This window comes from Botryllus schlosseri, chromosome 15 (genome assembly GCF_051294905.1).
Source record: "Botryllus schlosseri isolate E-star chromosome 15, Bs_hap1, whole genome shotgun sequence".
NCBI classification, from domain to species: Eukaryota; Metazoa; Chordata; class Ascidiacea; order Stolidobranchia; family Styelidae; genus Botryllus; species Botryllus schlosseri.
This window is the reverse complement of record NC_137250.1, coordinates 9672987-9689370: the sequence shown is the minus strand read 5'-3', so window position 1 is coordinate 9689370 and position 16384 is coordinate 9672987. Positions and strand designations below refer to the sequence as shown.

The 16384-nt window shown below is 40.3% G+C and overlaps 1 protein-coding gene across 2 annotated transcripts; it reads right to left on the bottom strand.

Annotated features, from left to right (window-relative positions):
• Positions 1 to 3148: 3148 nt before the first annotated feature.
• LOC145457670 (uncharacterized) lies at positions 3149 to 15849 on the bottom strand. 2 transcript variants are annotated; one of them, XM_080335902.1, is made up of 8 exons: positions 14860 to 15849; positions 13786 to 13923; positions 12054 to 12243; positions 11554 to 11638; positions 11270 to 11435; positions 9557 to 9755; positions 8469 to 8608; positions 3149 to 6633 (listed from the first exon to the last, which is right to left on the bottom strand). In XM_080335902.1, exons 1-8 carry the CDS (start codon positions 15417 to 15419, stop codon positions 6501 to 6503), a joined length of 1611 nt encoding a protein of 536 aa, XP_080192028.1. In that variant the 5' UTR covers positions 15420 to 15849; the 3' UTR covers positions 3149 to 6500. The 2 variants fall into 2 exon arrangements, with proteins under 2 accessions (XP_080192028.1, XP_080192029.1); XM_080335903.1 differs by having other exon boundaries at positions 14936 to 15076.
• Between the last annotated feature and the right edge of the window lie 535 nt (positions 15850 to 16384).

The following is a 16384-nucleotide window of genomic DNA, read 5'->3' as shown; positions in this document are numbered from 1 at the left end:
TATTGAACAGAATTTTAGGACGAGCCGCCACTGCATTAAAGATACTTTGTATTTTTCCGACCATGCCGATTTCATTGCACTTGTTGACAATGTTGTAGGATGATCAATTGATCAATGATCATGACAGTAGGAGACAGTATTTCAGGCTATAGTAATGTGTCTCGCCAGCCCCAATATTGATTCTGAAGTGCTTATAGTCGATGAAAAGCGTTGCCGGTTATCGAGCGCAGCGATCATAGTTCAAAATGAAATTGATTATCATGTGCTTCTTGTTGTATTAGTACTACATTTATCAAGTATTGCTTCTTTTGTGGTAACTATGACAGTCGTCGTCAGGAAGCACAGTGTTGTACTTGCGTAAAGTTCATAAAACGTGGTTTCTAAACTGTGCGGCATTTTTGTCTCTATATTGCATTCCTGCGAACCGCGGCCTCTATACGATATTTGAAAAGTGGCCCGCGACCAGTTTTTAGTTGGCGTCTCCGGTTTTAAAATGAATTCCAAGAGCAAATTTCCTCATACGAAGATTTTGATGACGTGTTTGGGCTGTTATAAGTCCGTCTAACGCTGCAGCTGAATCATTTCTCACAATAAGATATACTGCCCATCGTCTAATGTTGCGCTATGCTGTGTTCCAAGCAGCACAACTGAAAAATCGTGAATATGTATTTTGCTCCTTGTACGCCAGTGGTGTCAAACATACAGCCAGCCAGACAATTTCATCCGGCCCGCGAAGCGATTCTGAAAAATGTCTGTATTATCCAGCATATTTCTGACAAATGTTGAGATTTCTTTTACGAAGAACTATCATCAAATATTCTCTCAAGACAGCAAGTTTCGAGTATGTTCATGTTCATAGGCCACATTACAACCATCCGACAGTGATGTTGTGGTTTCACTCTTATAGTCACCATCAGCAAAAACAGCTGACATTTACACGCAATTACGAGAAGGCAAGAAAATGGCACACTGAATTCTGAGTTTTACGGAAAATGGACCACAAAAGTAGTTATTCACAGAAGTGAAAACGCCACAGTTAAATACCGGTATATGCAGGTTTCACGGAGAATATAATTGTTACACAAAATTTAATTCAAATATCTGTGGACGCACTCCTATTTCGCTTATGACTTAACACCGACAGTTCTTCGGCCTACGGAGAAACCCGAATCAATGATATAATAATATAATGAACCAACTTTAAATCTTTTGTATCCCTCATAACGCAGATTACGACTGAAACAAAGCAATCGTAGCAACATGCCAACGTAGGCATATATCGTCCATAAAAGCTATTTAGCAGTTTATATAACCGGTCATCATTTTAATTTTGCTAATTCCATTAGCGAGGTAAGGCGCCCACTATCAATATAGCAAAGCGAGCGTTGAATACGTCACAGTATCGCAAATATCGGCTAATGGTCAGACGAAACTGTCACTTTGATTTCCACGTCTAAATGAAGATTTGTAACGTTTTATGAGCATTTATGACTTTTACACATATGCTTACCAACAGAGAGCCTTTTACAACCAAGTAAAATTTCATCTTTAACGGGTGCTACAGAGAGTTTTCCGGTCCTATTTATGATTTCACTGCGCGTAGTTGGATTTAATAAGCCACAGTCCGAAGGCGAATTCACACAATAACCACCTGGTAGCTGATCGGCAAACAATGGCGACCTCGAGGCTAAAACGCCTACACCTTCCGTGGGGTAAAACGCCCCGCCCCGTAAAGTCCAGTAAATATGGATTGAGTAGCCGTTTATGGGTTCATCAATTCTACCTTCTCGGAGAACGCCATTTCTATCGAAACTGCTATTTGGCTGGGAATATAGGCTATCCCTCTGACTAAACAAGATACATTTCAAGAGATTCCGTCTTAGTTTTTTGACTTATCATAATCGGTTGGCATTTCTGGGTGAAATTTGTTTCAAAAGAACCGGTACGCAATGATATGAGGCGGAGAAGCATGTATATGTCTGTACACTGTATACAGGGATTAAATATTTATCCGTTACTGAGTAGCATACTGTGGTATTTAGTAGAGTATAATGGGGTAAAAAGCCAGTGGAGGCGTTTTGCCCCACCCATGTAGCAAACCGTCAAATTGATGGGCATAGATGAATGATAATTTTACATATGATAATTGATACTTGGACTTTCCAGACGACCGTGGTAGACTGGGGACGATATCTCGCGCGCAAATTCCGAAATTCAATCCGTTTCGACTAGTTTGGTGGACATTATGACGTTTCCCGCGTAGGGTAGGCGCGTTGCCCCACTCTACCCAACTAACTATCGAATGTTAACATGTTTATATTCGATAGTTAGGATAGTAGAGCTCGATGATCCGTGATATAATACTATTGTATAGGCCTGATAATTGAGTATTCAAGAAAAAAAACAAAGGTTCGGCCCGCGAGCGATCAGATGGTTTGAATCCGGCCCGCGACGCAAGCTGAGTTTGACACTCCTGTTGTACGCTGTACGAGTGTACGTACAGTAGGGTTGTTCAAAAATAACTTTTTTTTTCAAATTTCCCTTGCTTGATGATAAAATTGTCAGGTTGCCTGAAAAAAAAAACGCTATACATTTTGGTGATTAATGGCCTTACCCCGCGGTATTGCGCTACCCACGCTACCAACGCTACACACCAAATTTGGGTCAATTCCGACCAGTGAAGGCCATGCAATCTTAAATTCAAATTTCGACCATTTTTGAATTTATAGTATTTACGGTGGCAAATTTCGACACTTCGATACGACCAATTTTATCATAAAGCGAGTAAAATTTGGAAAAAAGTTATTTCGAAACAGTCCTAACGTACAGTCGCCATACATTGGCTCTGACAACTTGCTGTGCTAAATTAACGACGCTGGACAATTATTTCAATCATTGGTTGATTGATTGGTTAGTTACAAGACTCGATGTTGCGGCAGTGACGATTTTCGCTGGAATACGCCTAGTGCGACCGCGAACGACGTAACCACATATTCATCAATCTGACTTCATTGCACAAATGAGCCATAAATTTTACGGATTTTGCCAAAACCTTTATAGTCCATGTCCATATCGCTTCCCCCTTCTCTCAGCCGCCAACGATCGGCCGTGTATCGACTGGAGGTGCTGTCATCTATTCAATCAAATCGATTTTCCAGATCTTTTATTAAAGATTAGAAGCGAATCGAATCTGAAGTTGATTCATTGTCGATTTGAAAATTCGTTGACTTTGACTTCTCGTAAGAGCAGTTTTGACAAAACGCCACATTCTTGCTCGCCAACAATCGGGCGCGTTGAAATCACCGACACATCGAGAAATATTCAGGCCCAAGGTTGGGAGCCACTGCTGTAAACAAAGTGGTTCTAATAAATTGAAACGTTGACATTGTGTGCGAAAAAGTCATATTTGTCGGTGTGTCGAGGATTTCTACGCATCCGCGTCTTCGCAATCAAGAATGTGACGTTTCGTCAACACTTTGTTGTTTTAAACAGTGTTTTAAGCGAATGGTGTTTCCAAAATCAATTTTTCCACAAAAGCAGTGTAATTGTGTAATTATTATCGAAAATGCACTTAATAAGAGCTGTCGGATATAGTCGACATATTCGATTTCAGATGGCTTGAACCCTCGACATTGTCGTCGAATGTGACTATGGAACCATAGTGTCCTATATGGTGTCGACACAAGCAAAACTCACGGTTCAATGAAATTGTATCACGTCACAATTTCCATTTGGCTACAGGCAATTTGACGGTTATCTTTGACCGGCTTGCCGAGCAATAAATTTGATGAATCGGGTATCAATCGAAAGCTGACTATGCACTGATTACGAAAATATAAATTTTATTACACTCATGGCCCTGGAACCCCCACAATCAGCCCCAAATTATTCATTGTTGATTAGATTGGCAGTGTGACGCAACAATGCTGTCTGGCGAAACGAGAGAGAAACTCAAGAGCAAAGATGCGGCCGAGCGGCGAGAGTGGGATCAGCTGAGGTCGCGGCAATAGCTATGTGCAATCGCGTCGCAGAGAAACGCTGCGCTGTTGATACTTTTTCTATTTGCTTCGGTACAAGCGACGCTGCGCTGTTGATACTTTTTCTATTTGCTTCGGTACAAGCGAGCACGCCTTATCAGCCTTTCCTTGACTTTTAAGGGTAGAACTGGGTCCACAGAATGTATTAGGGCCTACCAATTTTCGTGCATTATCCTTCAACTGATAAAGATATTTAGCCTACGTCTAAATTGTCTACATTGGATATGTCACATTATTATGATATCGATTGCCTTAGTTCGCCAGTTGCGTAGGGCTCCAGAGACGCGTGCCGCTGTTGATACTTTCTAGAGGCGCTTCGCTAAAAGCGACCACACATTACCAGCCTTTCCTTGGTTCGTAAAAGTAGTTATCTATAATTGCACATAGCTATTGCCCCGACGTCAGCTGATCCCACTCTCGCCGCTCGGCCGCATCCTTGCTCTTGAGTTTCTCTCTCGTTTCGCCAGACAGCATTGTTGCGTCACACTGCCAATCTACTCTCAACAATGAATAATTTGGGGCTGATTGGGGGGGGGGGGTTCCAGGGCCATGAGTGGAATGAAATTTATATTTTCGTAATCAGTGCAGAGTTAGCTTTCGATTGATACCCGATTCATCAAATTTATTGCTCGGCAAGCCGGTCAAAAATAACCGTCAAATTGCCTGTAGCCAAATGGAAATTGTGACGTGATACAATTTCATTGAACCGTGAGATTTGCTTGTGTCGACACCATATAGGACACTATGATGGAACTATAGAATGTAAACGTTTACATTCTATAATGGAACGGGAACTCCGTTTTCTCATTGTTAGGTCACGCTCGACTGAATGTAGTGGATTTGATCAGTCGCAGCGCAAGCGCAACAATCGCAACAATTTGCCGTAGTTAGAAGGCATATCACACTTATAGATACTCGACTTTGATAACGAAATTAAATTACTACCCTAATCAGTTAGTGGTAATCTTGAAACTTGCTACAGTGTTAGATGACTTCATCAAGATATACAGTTCGAAAGTTAGTGGCTCAACTAGGTATGCAACACAATCAAAATCAACGTAGACCGATACCGGGCTCTTCGAAAAATCCGTTAAGCGCTAGGCTGCGCAAGCGTTGTTCAAAATTTGGAAAATGTTTGGAATACTGAGTATTCATGGCTTATTCTGTAGATTATTGTAAAAAAAAACAATAAATATTGTTAGGTTACCTAATTTAAGCCTACACAGCAAATTTGGTTAAAATCCAACCAGTAGCCGCATTGCTACAGGAGAAGAAAGTTTCTATTTATTATACAAAAATAAATAACAAAAAATTTGGAAATTTTCTGTTCACCCCATGAAAGTGTTAGGTTGTCTATAGAAACGATGTTCACCAAATTTGGTTCAATTCCAAACAGTGGAAGCGGAGTTATTGCCGTCGAAAAATTTGGATTTGAATAAAATAGTATTTACAGTGGGCACGACTACAATAAATAATTAATCCCATAGTCACATTCGATAGTTCAACTATAGAGGATGTACAATTGTACAATTGTAGATCCTCTATACTTCAACAGTTGTATCACGAAGTTAAATCACTGGAACGGAATGATGACTGCTGACCGTTAAAACGCTGTATGACGATGTAGTCCTGATCACAGATATTCATATTCCATAGGTCCGTGTAAAACAGTGTTAGAAATCTTTTTCGTCGAAAGAGGCATATTGGCCCTACATTTCCAACTGGTTTTCTAAGGAGCCACATAACAATCCCTATCCCGCGTGACGTCACAATTGAAGATTCGTGACGTATATCGCAGTCTTATTTGAATCGAGTCCCAGTGGCATCCCATATCCCTGGCGTTTCGCTGCTGTTCTCTCTGGCTGAGTTGCATTGCATGACTTATTATGGGATGTTCATGAAGTCAGCTTCAGAAGGAACATGCGGTACTGACGATTATTGCCAATTGATGTAATTTTACTGAATTTGTAGGCCGGGTGAGAGTCTGGTTTCTTTGACGTTACCAAGTTGTTTCGAATTCTATCTATCGCAATCTTGTGGTGTTCGGTGGGGTGAAATTCTTGGTAAAGTGAGCTAAAGTCGAATTCGGATATTGTCCAAATTCCTCATTATACGGTCGGCTCGAAGGTGACGCTGAAAATCCCGAAACGCCCTTGTCTACTCGCAGTTGATTCCTCCTATTTATTGTAGGCTGGTATCCGCACACTGGTATGGCACCTACGAATTTTAGGTTCATTGCGGCAGTGGCTTCATTCACGCAGGTCACGTTACAGTCATCTGTTACGTCCCGTTTGGTGCTACCAATTCATACACGCGCAAGTTATCGCATGTCATCGAGGTGCGTGTCTGTGTCGTGTCGAACAATTCTAGTTTTCAATGCACCATGGTCTTGGTTTTGCTCATCGACATAATCTTGCTAAATCGCATTCATCGACCAATCATCCGGCCCATTGGGATCTTGATTTAACCCGGGAAGGAACGAATTCTGGCACGCATGATTTCGGTGGCGGATTCAAATATATCCCCGTCTTCTGACACAATTCCCCGCCTTCTCCTCCATTCCATCACATTGTTCGACCACGAAGATCGAGACGACCTGAGACCGTCGAGCAATGAGAAATATTTTTATAATGATTAGGGTCCCATTTAAAACGATGTTTTAAGCAGTGTTTTGAACAAAAACCTTCAAAAAAATTGTGTTTTTTTAAGTTGTAAAATTATGCCATAATTCGGTAAATACTTTCCAAAAAATATGCCGTATGAGACTACGGACAATCGATATGGGATGGTTGCAACCCTCAAAATAGTCGATTCTACAGTTATTGTCAAAAGTGCTATATTTACCCTATTTCAATTGTCAATGTCAATCTGTTATGACATCACAATTGGATATTCATGACGTCATGCCTTTAAAAAACATGTTCTAAATTAGGGCTTGTTTTAAACATGTTTGTTTTTAATTGATTTTTAGTGCAACCCTAGTAATCATGCTAGTGATATGTAACTTATGACATGAAGCAGTTTGTAATTCTTCTAGCCCAGTGGGTCTCAAGCGGGGTCCGCGAAGCATTTTCAAGGAGTCCGCGAAACCTTTAAATTTGAAAAATGATTGATAAACTAGTTTGTAATCCTCTAAAATAGGAAAGTCACGCGGCAGTTTCGCTATAACACTGCTAAAACTTCAGGACACATCCAACAGAATGGCCATCTGAGATGAAATCCTACTGTGCAAACTCATTTTAATTGCCCAATTGCCAATAGCTTACGGATACAAACAGTTTTCTGTTTAGAGATGTTTTTTTGGGGGGTTGGGAGGTGAAGTAGTAATAAGGTAAATCAGGCGTGCTTTCGGAATATTTGCAAAACATTTTGGATCGGCAGTTGTCAGACTCATCAAATTAGTGAAAAGTCGTTTGACATTGAGATCCCTGGAGCTTTTTTCTTAATCTGTCCCAATAAAGCGTTTGAAACCTTGCCAGGAATCCATTTTTATCCTGTGATATAGCCTAAATATAACCAGTATTCCATAATATCTTCCAGATGAGCTGCTGGATAGAAATGACTATAGGCTGGACGTGATATGCTCAATAAAAATACGTTTCTCAATTTTGGTGCCATATATGTTACGATCCTACCCAAAAATGTCGGCGGAAGCGTTATTTTTATATTCGTATCCACCTGCTATGTGGAAATGGATTTTTGGCACTCGTTCCTATCGAATCGAGGCACTCCACCACATATTTCAAGAAATACAGCTGCAGAATGTGCTATTTCCAAAAATTAAAGTCTGCTCGATTTCGGCATAAACTATGGTAGCGTAATGGTGAAACATCCGGCTTTTTGATCGGCAGGTCGTGGGTTCGATCCGCGGGTGGTAAACCAAAGGCTACTGATCAAGTAACACTATATAGTATCCATGACTTCCCCGCTTGACGCTCATGCATTAGTGGGACAACATAAAGGGGAATTGCAAGACTTAGAAAGTCGTACAATGCTATATCTGCACCTTCCTTGTCCAGCGGCATATGCAGTATGCACTCATGGTGTGTATGTGACATGTGCACATATCGTGAGTATGTATCAAGAGTCGGTGTATAATGCCGCTAAATAAACATCAAGGACAAAAATAAACTAAGTCATTTCCTTCCCAGTTATTTACAAAAAATGTCATCATGTTGCTGTTTATCACTAGCCTATACAGTTAATATTTGCGCAAGTTCGATGACGGTTGCAAGTTAATTGAGCTAAATTTTAACTAAAACCAGTAGGAGGTTCGCGGGGTACGTGACGGTCCAAAAGGGGTCCGCGACGACAAAAAAGGTTGAGAACCACTGTTCCATCCTACGCGAAGCTTTGAATTTATGTAATTTCTGTGTGTGAATATTAAATAAGTAATCAGTTATTTAAATAAGTAATGTTTTAGGCACTTACTTCATGAATACGGTAGATAGGGTGCAAATCTGCATGTCAACCGTAGAATCGATGTCACTTTTGTGTTTTCGCAGAAATTCGCATGATTCGTAGTGACGTTTCATGAAACTGCTTACATCGTTCAGAGTGAATACTGATAACTGCAATATAAAGCGTTTACTATGGTGGATATAAATGTGTTAGTAGGCCTATATTAAATTCAGCTTCACCACAACAGAGACAATCAACGTAAAATGGAATTTATATGTCATGTGGAATTTCAAATTAACTAAAAATGTTCATCTTCATCATCATCATCATCATCATTGGTTTATTAGCAATTTTATCAGTTCAATGCACCACAAAAAAAAAAGCGATACAATGAAAAGAAAGGAAGATGTCGAAGCGACTAGGAGTTGTCTATGGAATCGGACACCCACCTTGGCCTAGGCGATGTAAAGAGGAGGCATGCACACTGAATGAAAGTAAAGAAGATAGTATAGAATAAAGAAGCGACAAGAAATAGGGCGGCATGTCATGGGAAGCGAGATCGATAGGTCAGTCGTGGTCCGGTAATCTTGAGGATGGACTGTATTTATTTAGTAGTAATTGCTTGTATTTCGACTTGAATGTGGACATCCTCGTCGACTGCCGGATGGCCGGCGGGATACTGTTCCACACATCAGGTCCGGCATATTTGATAGAGCGATGATCTTTTCGGTCGATCATATGATATTTGGACGACGTGGACGCGCGTGTGTTGTACTTGTGCGCTTTTGATTCAGAGGTAAAGAAGTCATTGAAGTATTCGGGGCAACGACCGCAGTGAAACTGATACATAAACTTGGCGATTTCTAGTTTCCGCATATCTTCTATGTTTAGGACGCCGAATCTCTTCAGCAGCGACTCATTGGATGGGCAGCCATCTCATATTTGAAGGATTGAAGTCTTTTCCAGATATGGACTTGAGTACAATTCGTTTCTAAGCTGGAGTCCAGAGAAGGATTAGGATTTTAATATAAGAAATCCGGTCGGCTTGAACACTTTTTGATATTCAGGCATCGATCAAACAATAAATAATGTAATAATGTAATCTGAAATACACCTACCCCATGGATGGATAAAATGCTCCGTATTTCTTCTGCAAATTTGTTCTCGCTCGGTGGGATCGCGATGTACACATTGGTTAGTTTGATAGCTGATGATTCGACCTTTCTTAGAATGGCCTCAGCGACATCAGAAGGCACTATCTTCAAGGCATCTTTACATCTTATACTTCTGTCATCGTCCTCCGGTAGCGTGTCACACCTACAATGTGAAGCTGGTTACAGACGATGAAGCCAAACTGTCATTAGGTGGTATTGACACGGATATCCGATATGACTATATATAGTCTTATCGGGCGGTGTCACCACTAGCCTACATATTTGGATGTCATAATCAATTTATTCAGTGTTATGAACACAGAAAAAAGACAGAACCAAGTAAATGTAAAACATCAATGGTGAAATGATAGAGCAGCAGCCATTGCAGCAGACAACAACAATTTGGCCAAAGCTGAGATATTAATGTACCATATGAACCATACAATCATAGTATAGATAGAGAACTATAGAACACTATGATAAAATATACAGTTAGTAACGTCACAATGAATATTATGATTTATTATGGGGGATTTTTTTTGAAATGTCAAAAAAGTCAAAATACTGTCAAAATTGTAGCGATAAGTCAAAAAATGTCAAAATTGTTTACAAAGTCGAAAATTTTTTGCAACCTGCATTTCGTTTGTATCGTAGGTATTGCACTGACGGTGAACTCCTCATTTGACATTTTACAGCTTGTAGCCTACTTTATATGCCTAAACCGTTGTAGATGGCCCATTGTCTGCTCATTGTGAATCATGGACATTCAAATGAAACAAATAGGCTAACATGGTGTTATGCTCAACGTACCGCAATATCCTAACTCAAGCAAAGACATTGGATGGTTCTGATATCAAGAAGCGCATGATGAAAAATTGTTATGCAGACACTATTGTCAGTACAATATGAAGCAACACGGTGTGTCACTAGTAGTGTACGCACAACGTCAGTGTTGCCAGCCAACAACTGCTGCTGTTCAACGTTCTTTCTCCATTCTAGGCAAGCTACTAAGTACGGACAAACAGTTTCTACCCGATAATGTAGGAAAGTCTATTTCGTAACAAATGTTAATTATTTCTACCGTGATGTAACTTCTGGGATTTTCCACTTGGCCAGATTTCGTTGAAATAAAGTTTTTTCAAGTAAAGATTTGTAAGTTTTTGCGTCAAAAAGATTTTTTCAGGCCAAACTACTTCGTAAAGACAGACAGATTCAACCAGAAATGAAAATAAGTAGTACACTTCTACAATAATGTGGGAAAACATCAAATTTGCATACGTTAGGTCAAAATTTTGTTCAAAATTAAGTTTTTTAAGGTCGAAAAATGTCAAAATCTTCCGTTTTTTAGGTAAAAAAATCGCCCAAATTATAAGGATCGCGTAGTTCAAATTATTCCACGTAGGCTATTAAATAAACGCAGTGATGATCCCGTACTACGTTTACGGTAGAAATGTAGCCTATATGGTAAATTATATTTGCCTCCTGCGAACGCTTGTCAGACGAACCGTGAGTTCACCCACTCGCAAAATTCTGTGACCACAGCTAGGCCGTTTAGGTTACTCGGGTGCAGAGATATCTACAGAGATTTTCATGCCCTGTATAAACACTTGAAATCAGAGTTCAAGTTCGCTCGGACTAGCTCGTTCAAAAATATCAAATACTGTGATATAGTTCCACCTTTTCATCCAGTCATCCCTGTCGTATCTCCAATGTACCGCGAGATAACTTTTAGGTATGAAAGTGAACTTGATGAACTCGTCAGCTAACTGTCGCACGTACTGAGGAGATTGCGTTTGACGAATAATTTCCGAAAAAAGCTCGACGTCGCTAAAAGATTCGAGATCTAAACAATTGAGATATATACTTGAAAGGTATTATCGTTATTATATTAGTAATGTTTGCTTTGCATAGCCTGTAATCTATATTGTAATTTGTATGTAAGGTCAGAACTGCACGCGAACCTGAATTAGCTTGGATTCTTCTACTGGATGGCCTCAACTTGATCTTCATATTGTAGAAAGGCATGGGATAAATTGCACATCTATCCTATAGAGCAAACACTATTTCAAAATCAGAAAGTCACGCTAACCCTGTTTATAATGACACAGATAGTTGCATAAATGCCGTGCCTATTTCATATCATGTCGATGAGCCGTGTAATTTCTCCAGATTGAAAAGCATATGATATGCATCATGAAACTTTAGCCTATGCAACGGGGTTCCAATTCTGCATTGAAATCCAAATTAGAGATTTAAATGCCATTTCATATACTACAACTCGCCTCCCTAAATTCAATTTCAAAACGTCCCTATAAATGTCTATAAACTGGGCGTGTATTCTGCGAGTAATACCTGGCCAACGATACTGGCAAACCCAATATAATGCGAGTGTTACGTATTAATTGTTGCGTTACCTGTACGATTGCACGAATGTAAGACCTGTAATACCTATAATAGTCACCTCGGACTTGAAAATGGAATCAATTTCTCGTTGGCTCGGTCCGAAATGCAGTTCACCGTTGCTGGCATATAAATTATCGTTGCCAGATGACGGCAAGAAATTGAATTTCTTTTTTCGAATGTCGCCTATGTTCGAAAATCGCACGCCGCTTACTGATTCCATCATCGCGATCTTCTTCGGCGAATATTTCCTGCAGAGTGTATCGAAATGTTGGATGGGGCATTGAATTTTCGCTACCTCTGGCTGCGCCTATAGCATATGGGTGTAGAATAATGAACGGACGGTATATATAAGCGAGGGACAACCAGATATACTTATTCTGTAACCTGTAGCGTAGTGCAGTTGTGGTGTTTACCAATATTAGCGCTAACCACAGTGTTTCCGAGACACTAGCTCAGGGGTTCTCAGCCCTTTCTTGGCCGTGGCCCATTTTCCGATTTAAAAATGTGCTGTGGCCCACCTGATATCTTAGAGTCAAAATCCTGTTTATTGCGTGGTCATGGATAGCGCCGATATGCCTATTTCTCTAAAATATGCGCATTTTTCTCTAACCGATGATATTTAAATCTCGATCTCCCGGGATATGAAATCGCGCGAAGCGCGAAAAAAATTTCAAGTTGAATATCCTCCAACAAACGACCAACGAAATAATCTTGGGCCCTTTCGAGCTCCCCCAATTGGGTGTGTGGGGGCGGCAGTTACGGCCCTGGTAGTTCATAAGCTAAAACTCTCAAGTAGATTATTTTCGTCCGCTGCTCCATTCGCGTCGCGAAACACAATGATGAGATCCTCGCACTGTGTGATTGGGACTTTAGTGATACTATTGTGGGGAATATTATAATCATTCTGGGCCAGCATCGAACAATTCATTGGTGAATGGGGTACTACAGAGAAGTGGAGAAAGATTTTTCAATATGCATGATAGGCTACTTTGTATGTCCTGTACCAAAACAACTGAAGTGGCGATGTCAGAATATTCAATCCAATGATACAATCAATTCCTCTGACTCTTTCATTATGTACAATGATTTCCAGGCCGGACATTTTAAACTGACTTCAAAGATTAATGCGATCCGATAAATACTCAATCCATTAAGATTCGTTGCGGTGGTGCAGTATACCTCCGCCAGAAGTTGCTAATACTTTGCAATTATGGCTATTTTTAGCTTGCAATAATACGGCCTGGCGAAGTACAGTAAATCTGTACATCAATTGCACTTCATTGCGAGTTCATTGCATACCCCTTTCAACGGCATACGACATATGACCCTGCCGGAATACTAGGTTACTTCAGCATTATCTTCCAGTTATTATACGCTTGAAATTATTTTAGTTGCTGTTAGCCGTAGGTTGTCATAGCCAGTAGAAAAAGCCACCGTTTCTCCCTAACGTTTTCGATTTGTAGCCTACATGCTGACTTCATACGTGCCACTACGTGTAATCAGAGCCGGATGAAAAGCTTTATGTAGCCTACGTATAATTAGATAACACGAATATATTTTTAGCGAATAACAGAAGAAATAGAACTGGACTCACACTAATTCTGAAATTTTCTGAATAGCTCTGTGGCCCACCTCAAAATGCTCTGTGGCCCACCAGTGGGCCATGGCCCACCCTTTGAGAACCCCTGCACTAGCTCATGTAGGGCCACGCGGTAGTAATGTCGAGTATCATCCGTAAGTGGTATATAAACCCACGGCCATAGCGTCGTTCCTTTATTTATAAGTCTTACCTCAGCCTCATTATAACGTCGGCCTTGTTTCCACACGCCTGGCGAAACTGCTTCAACGTAACGCAAGATACGAATTTGCACATGATTTCCAAGTCTAGCCTGTGTGCTGGGTGAATTAAGTTTCCACGGACGAGCTGCCTGAATAGCGTTCATCACGTTATCGGTGGATATATTTAGTATGTAGTAAGTATGTTCGTCTATGCCAGGGGAGTCAAACTCAAATTACGTCGCCGGCCGGATTCAAACCTTCAAATCGCTCGCGGGCCGCACCATCCAGTCAACTGATTCCAAAATCAGACCCTATCTTTTCACTTGAATACTTTATTGTCAAATATTATAGATAATAATATATTACATAGTACCTCGGATCACAGGGGCTTCATTCTAGCAAGTGGCAACACCTGCATTCGCTAACAATGCAATTGATAAAAATACGATGATTGGCCGGTTGAATACCGATATAAAGCGATAAATCAGCGGCGCAAACTACGACATAAACTGGCATATTGCTATGCTCCCTTGGCTTTAGTCGTAATCTGGTGTTAGTACTGTGTATTTGGAGTGAGTAGGCTACTACAAGATATTTAAAACTATGGTGGGCATGCTGCAGCATTTGCTGTCTTGAGGGATTATTTAATGAAACTATTTCTTACAAAAAATCTCAACATTTGTTACAAGTGTGCTGGATGATATAAGCATGTTTCAATTTACTCAAAATTGCTTTGCGGGCCGGTTGCGGCCCGCGGGCCGTATGTTTGACACCCCTGGTCTATGCATAGCTAGGACATGTGTACTGCACATACATGAAGGCATGACTACAGAAACTATAGATCACAAATAGAAATAGAGTCGCCCATGAATGTAATACTATTATTACTTCATCCTAATCATAACATATGTTGCAGTTCACTATGATATTTAAAGTGATAGGATTTGAAATCAAAAGAAAATATTTCATATCAACTATATGCTCGAATATTAATCTACCTATATTTGACGTTGCTGTGCAATGGTGGGAAACAAAAATTTGTACATAATTATGATATAATCCGTACCAGTGAATTAGATTCTTACTCGTCAGTACGGTGCTTCTGAAATTGTGGCACAACCAGGGTTCGGTTCAACCGAATGGCGATATAAATAGACTCACGGAGTCCGATCAGCTGATTGTTTGGCCCCCGAAACAGAATCGGATACAGAAATCGATCAGGGTGCAACCGGATAATGGAATTCTTATATACATGATGAACGCGTGATATCGGTCGCATGTAGTCGTTTAAATACATTCTCGTCTGTTCCACGTGAAACTCTTCATATTCGTCTTTCAAATCATTGAACTCTTTGGGAAGGAAACTTATATCACATTCTTCTTCCGACTCCCCCGTAACATATCCATCGGAGATGTCATTATTCACCTCTTGTGCAGAGAATGTATAGGAGATCTGGTTAAAAATGCGTTGCGATGGATCTTGTTGAATACGGACACTAGACGCTTTGCGCCACACTTGATGTGATATAACTAAAAACGCCACGATCATGGACATAGTCAGAACCGTCCACGCGCGCTTAAATGTTTTCGTCCGAAGGCACATGTTATTACTTATTATGGTAACATTGAGCAGCAGTCTCTCCATCTATTGCGGTGCAAATGAATTTATGAATATTAAAGTAAGACCAATTTGTATAATATAAGTTTATATATCGCAACTGTCTTTTCGATGCGTATTAGACTGATCAACTGACTATTGGCTCCACCACTACTACTCTTCAATGTAAAGAGGACATCGGCGAACTTATGTATACCGTTTTCACTCGCTAACTTAATATCGGACCCCAGAATTCTACTACCAGGAGCCGAATTTGTTCTCCTTACGAGTAGATAATTGTAACCGCGACTAATTCAAACTATTTAGGCCTGTTGTCTAAGACCATAGTAGGCGATTACTATAGTATTATAATACTAGCAACAAAACCTCTTCAACGCAATTCACACGGCTATTCTTCCTACACCACAGGAAACGTTCACTAGCTAGATTCGGCGATAAAATTCAACGGGCAAGAAATTCTGCAACTTCGCTGCCTGAAATCGCAAGCAAAACATACATATACGACAAATTTCCAACCTTGAATTTATTGCCCCCGGGTATATTGCGCTAACACGTAGAATCGAAAAAAAATAAAATCAATTTCTAAACGGCGACCGTAATAAGCCCTAATTCATTTTATCGCGTGTACAAATTATACACCAAACGATTTTAATTTTGGATTCCATTATCTCGGTTTTGTACACCCCTTCCAAATATTGATCACGATTTTGGATCTCGGCAAACGGAGAATGTCTGCGTAAACTTTTGAGAGAACATCCAAAGGCGCTGTTCGTTCCAGATCCCATATGCAGGAGCCTTCAGTCTAAAGTTTTGCCACAGTCTACTTTTACGCTATATAGGGATTGGATATGTGATTGTCAGGATATCTAGACTAGATATACTCGTTATTTCACGTCTATGTAAGCTGGTATCTATGTCGGTTATTTGGGCTAAATTTTACCCGCGTATGACTTGATATAACGCCTGGAGCGTATGTTGCAAATTGGAATCGG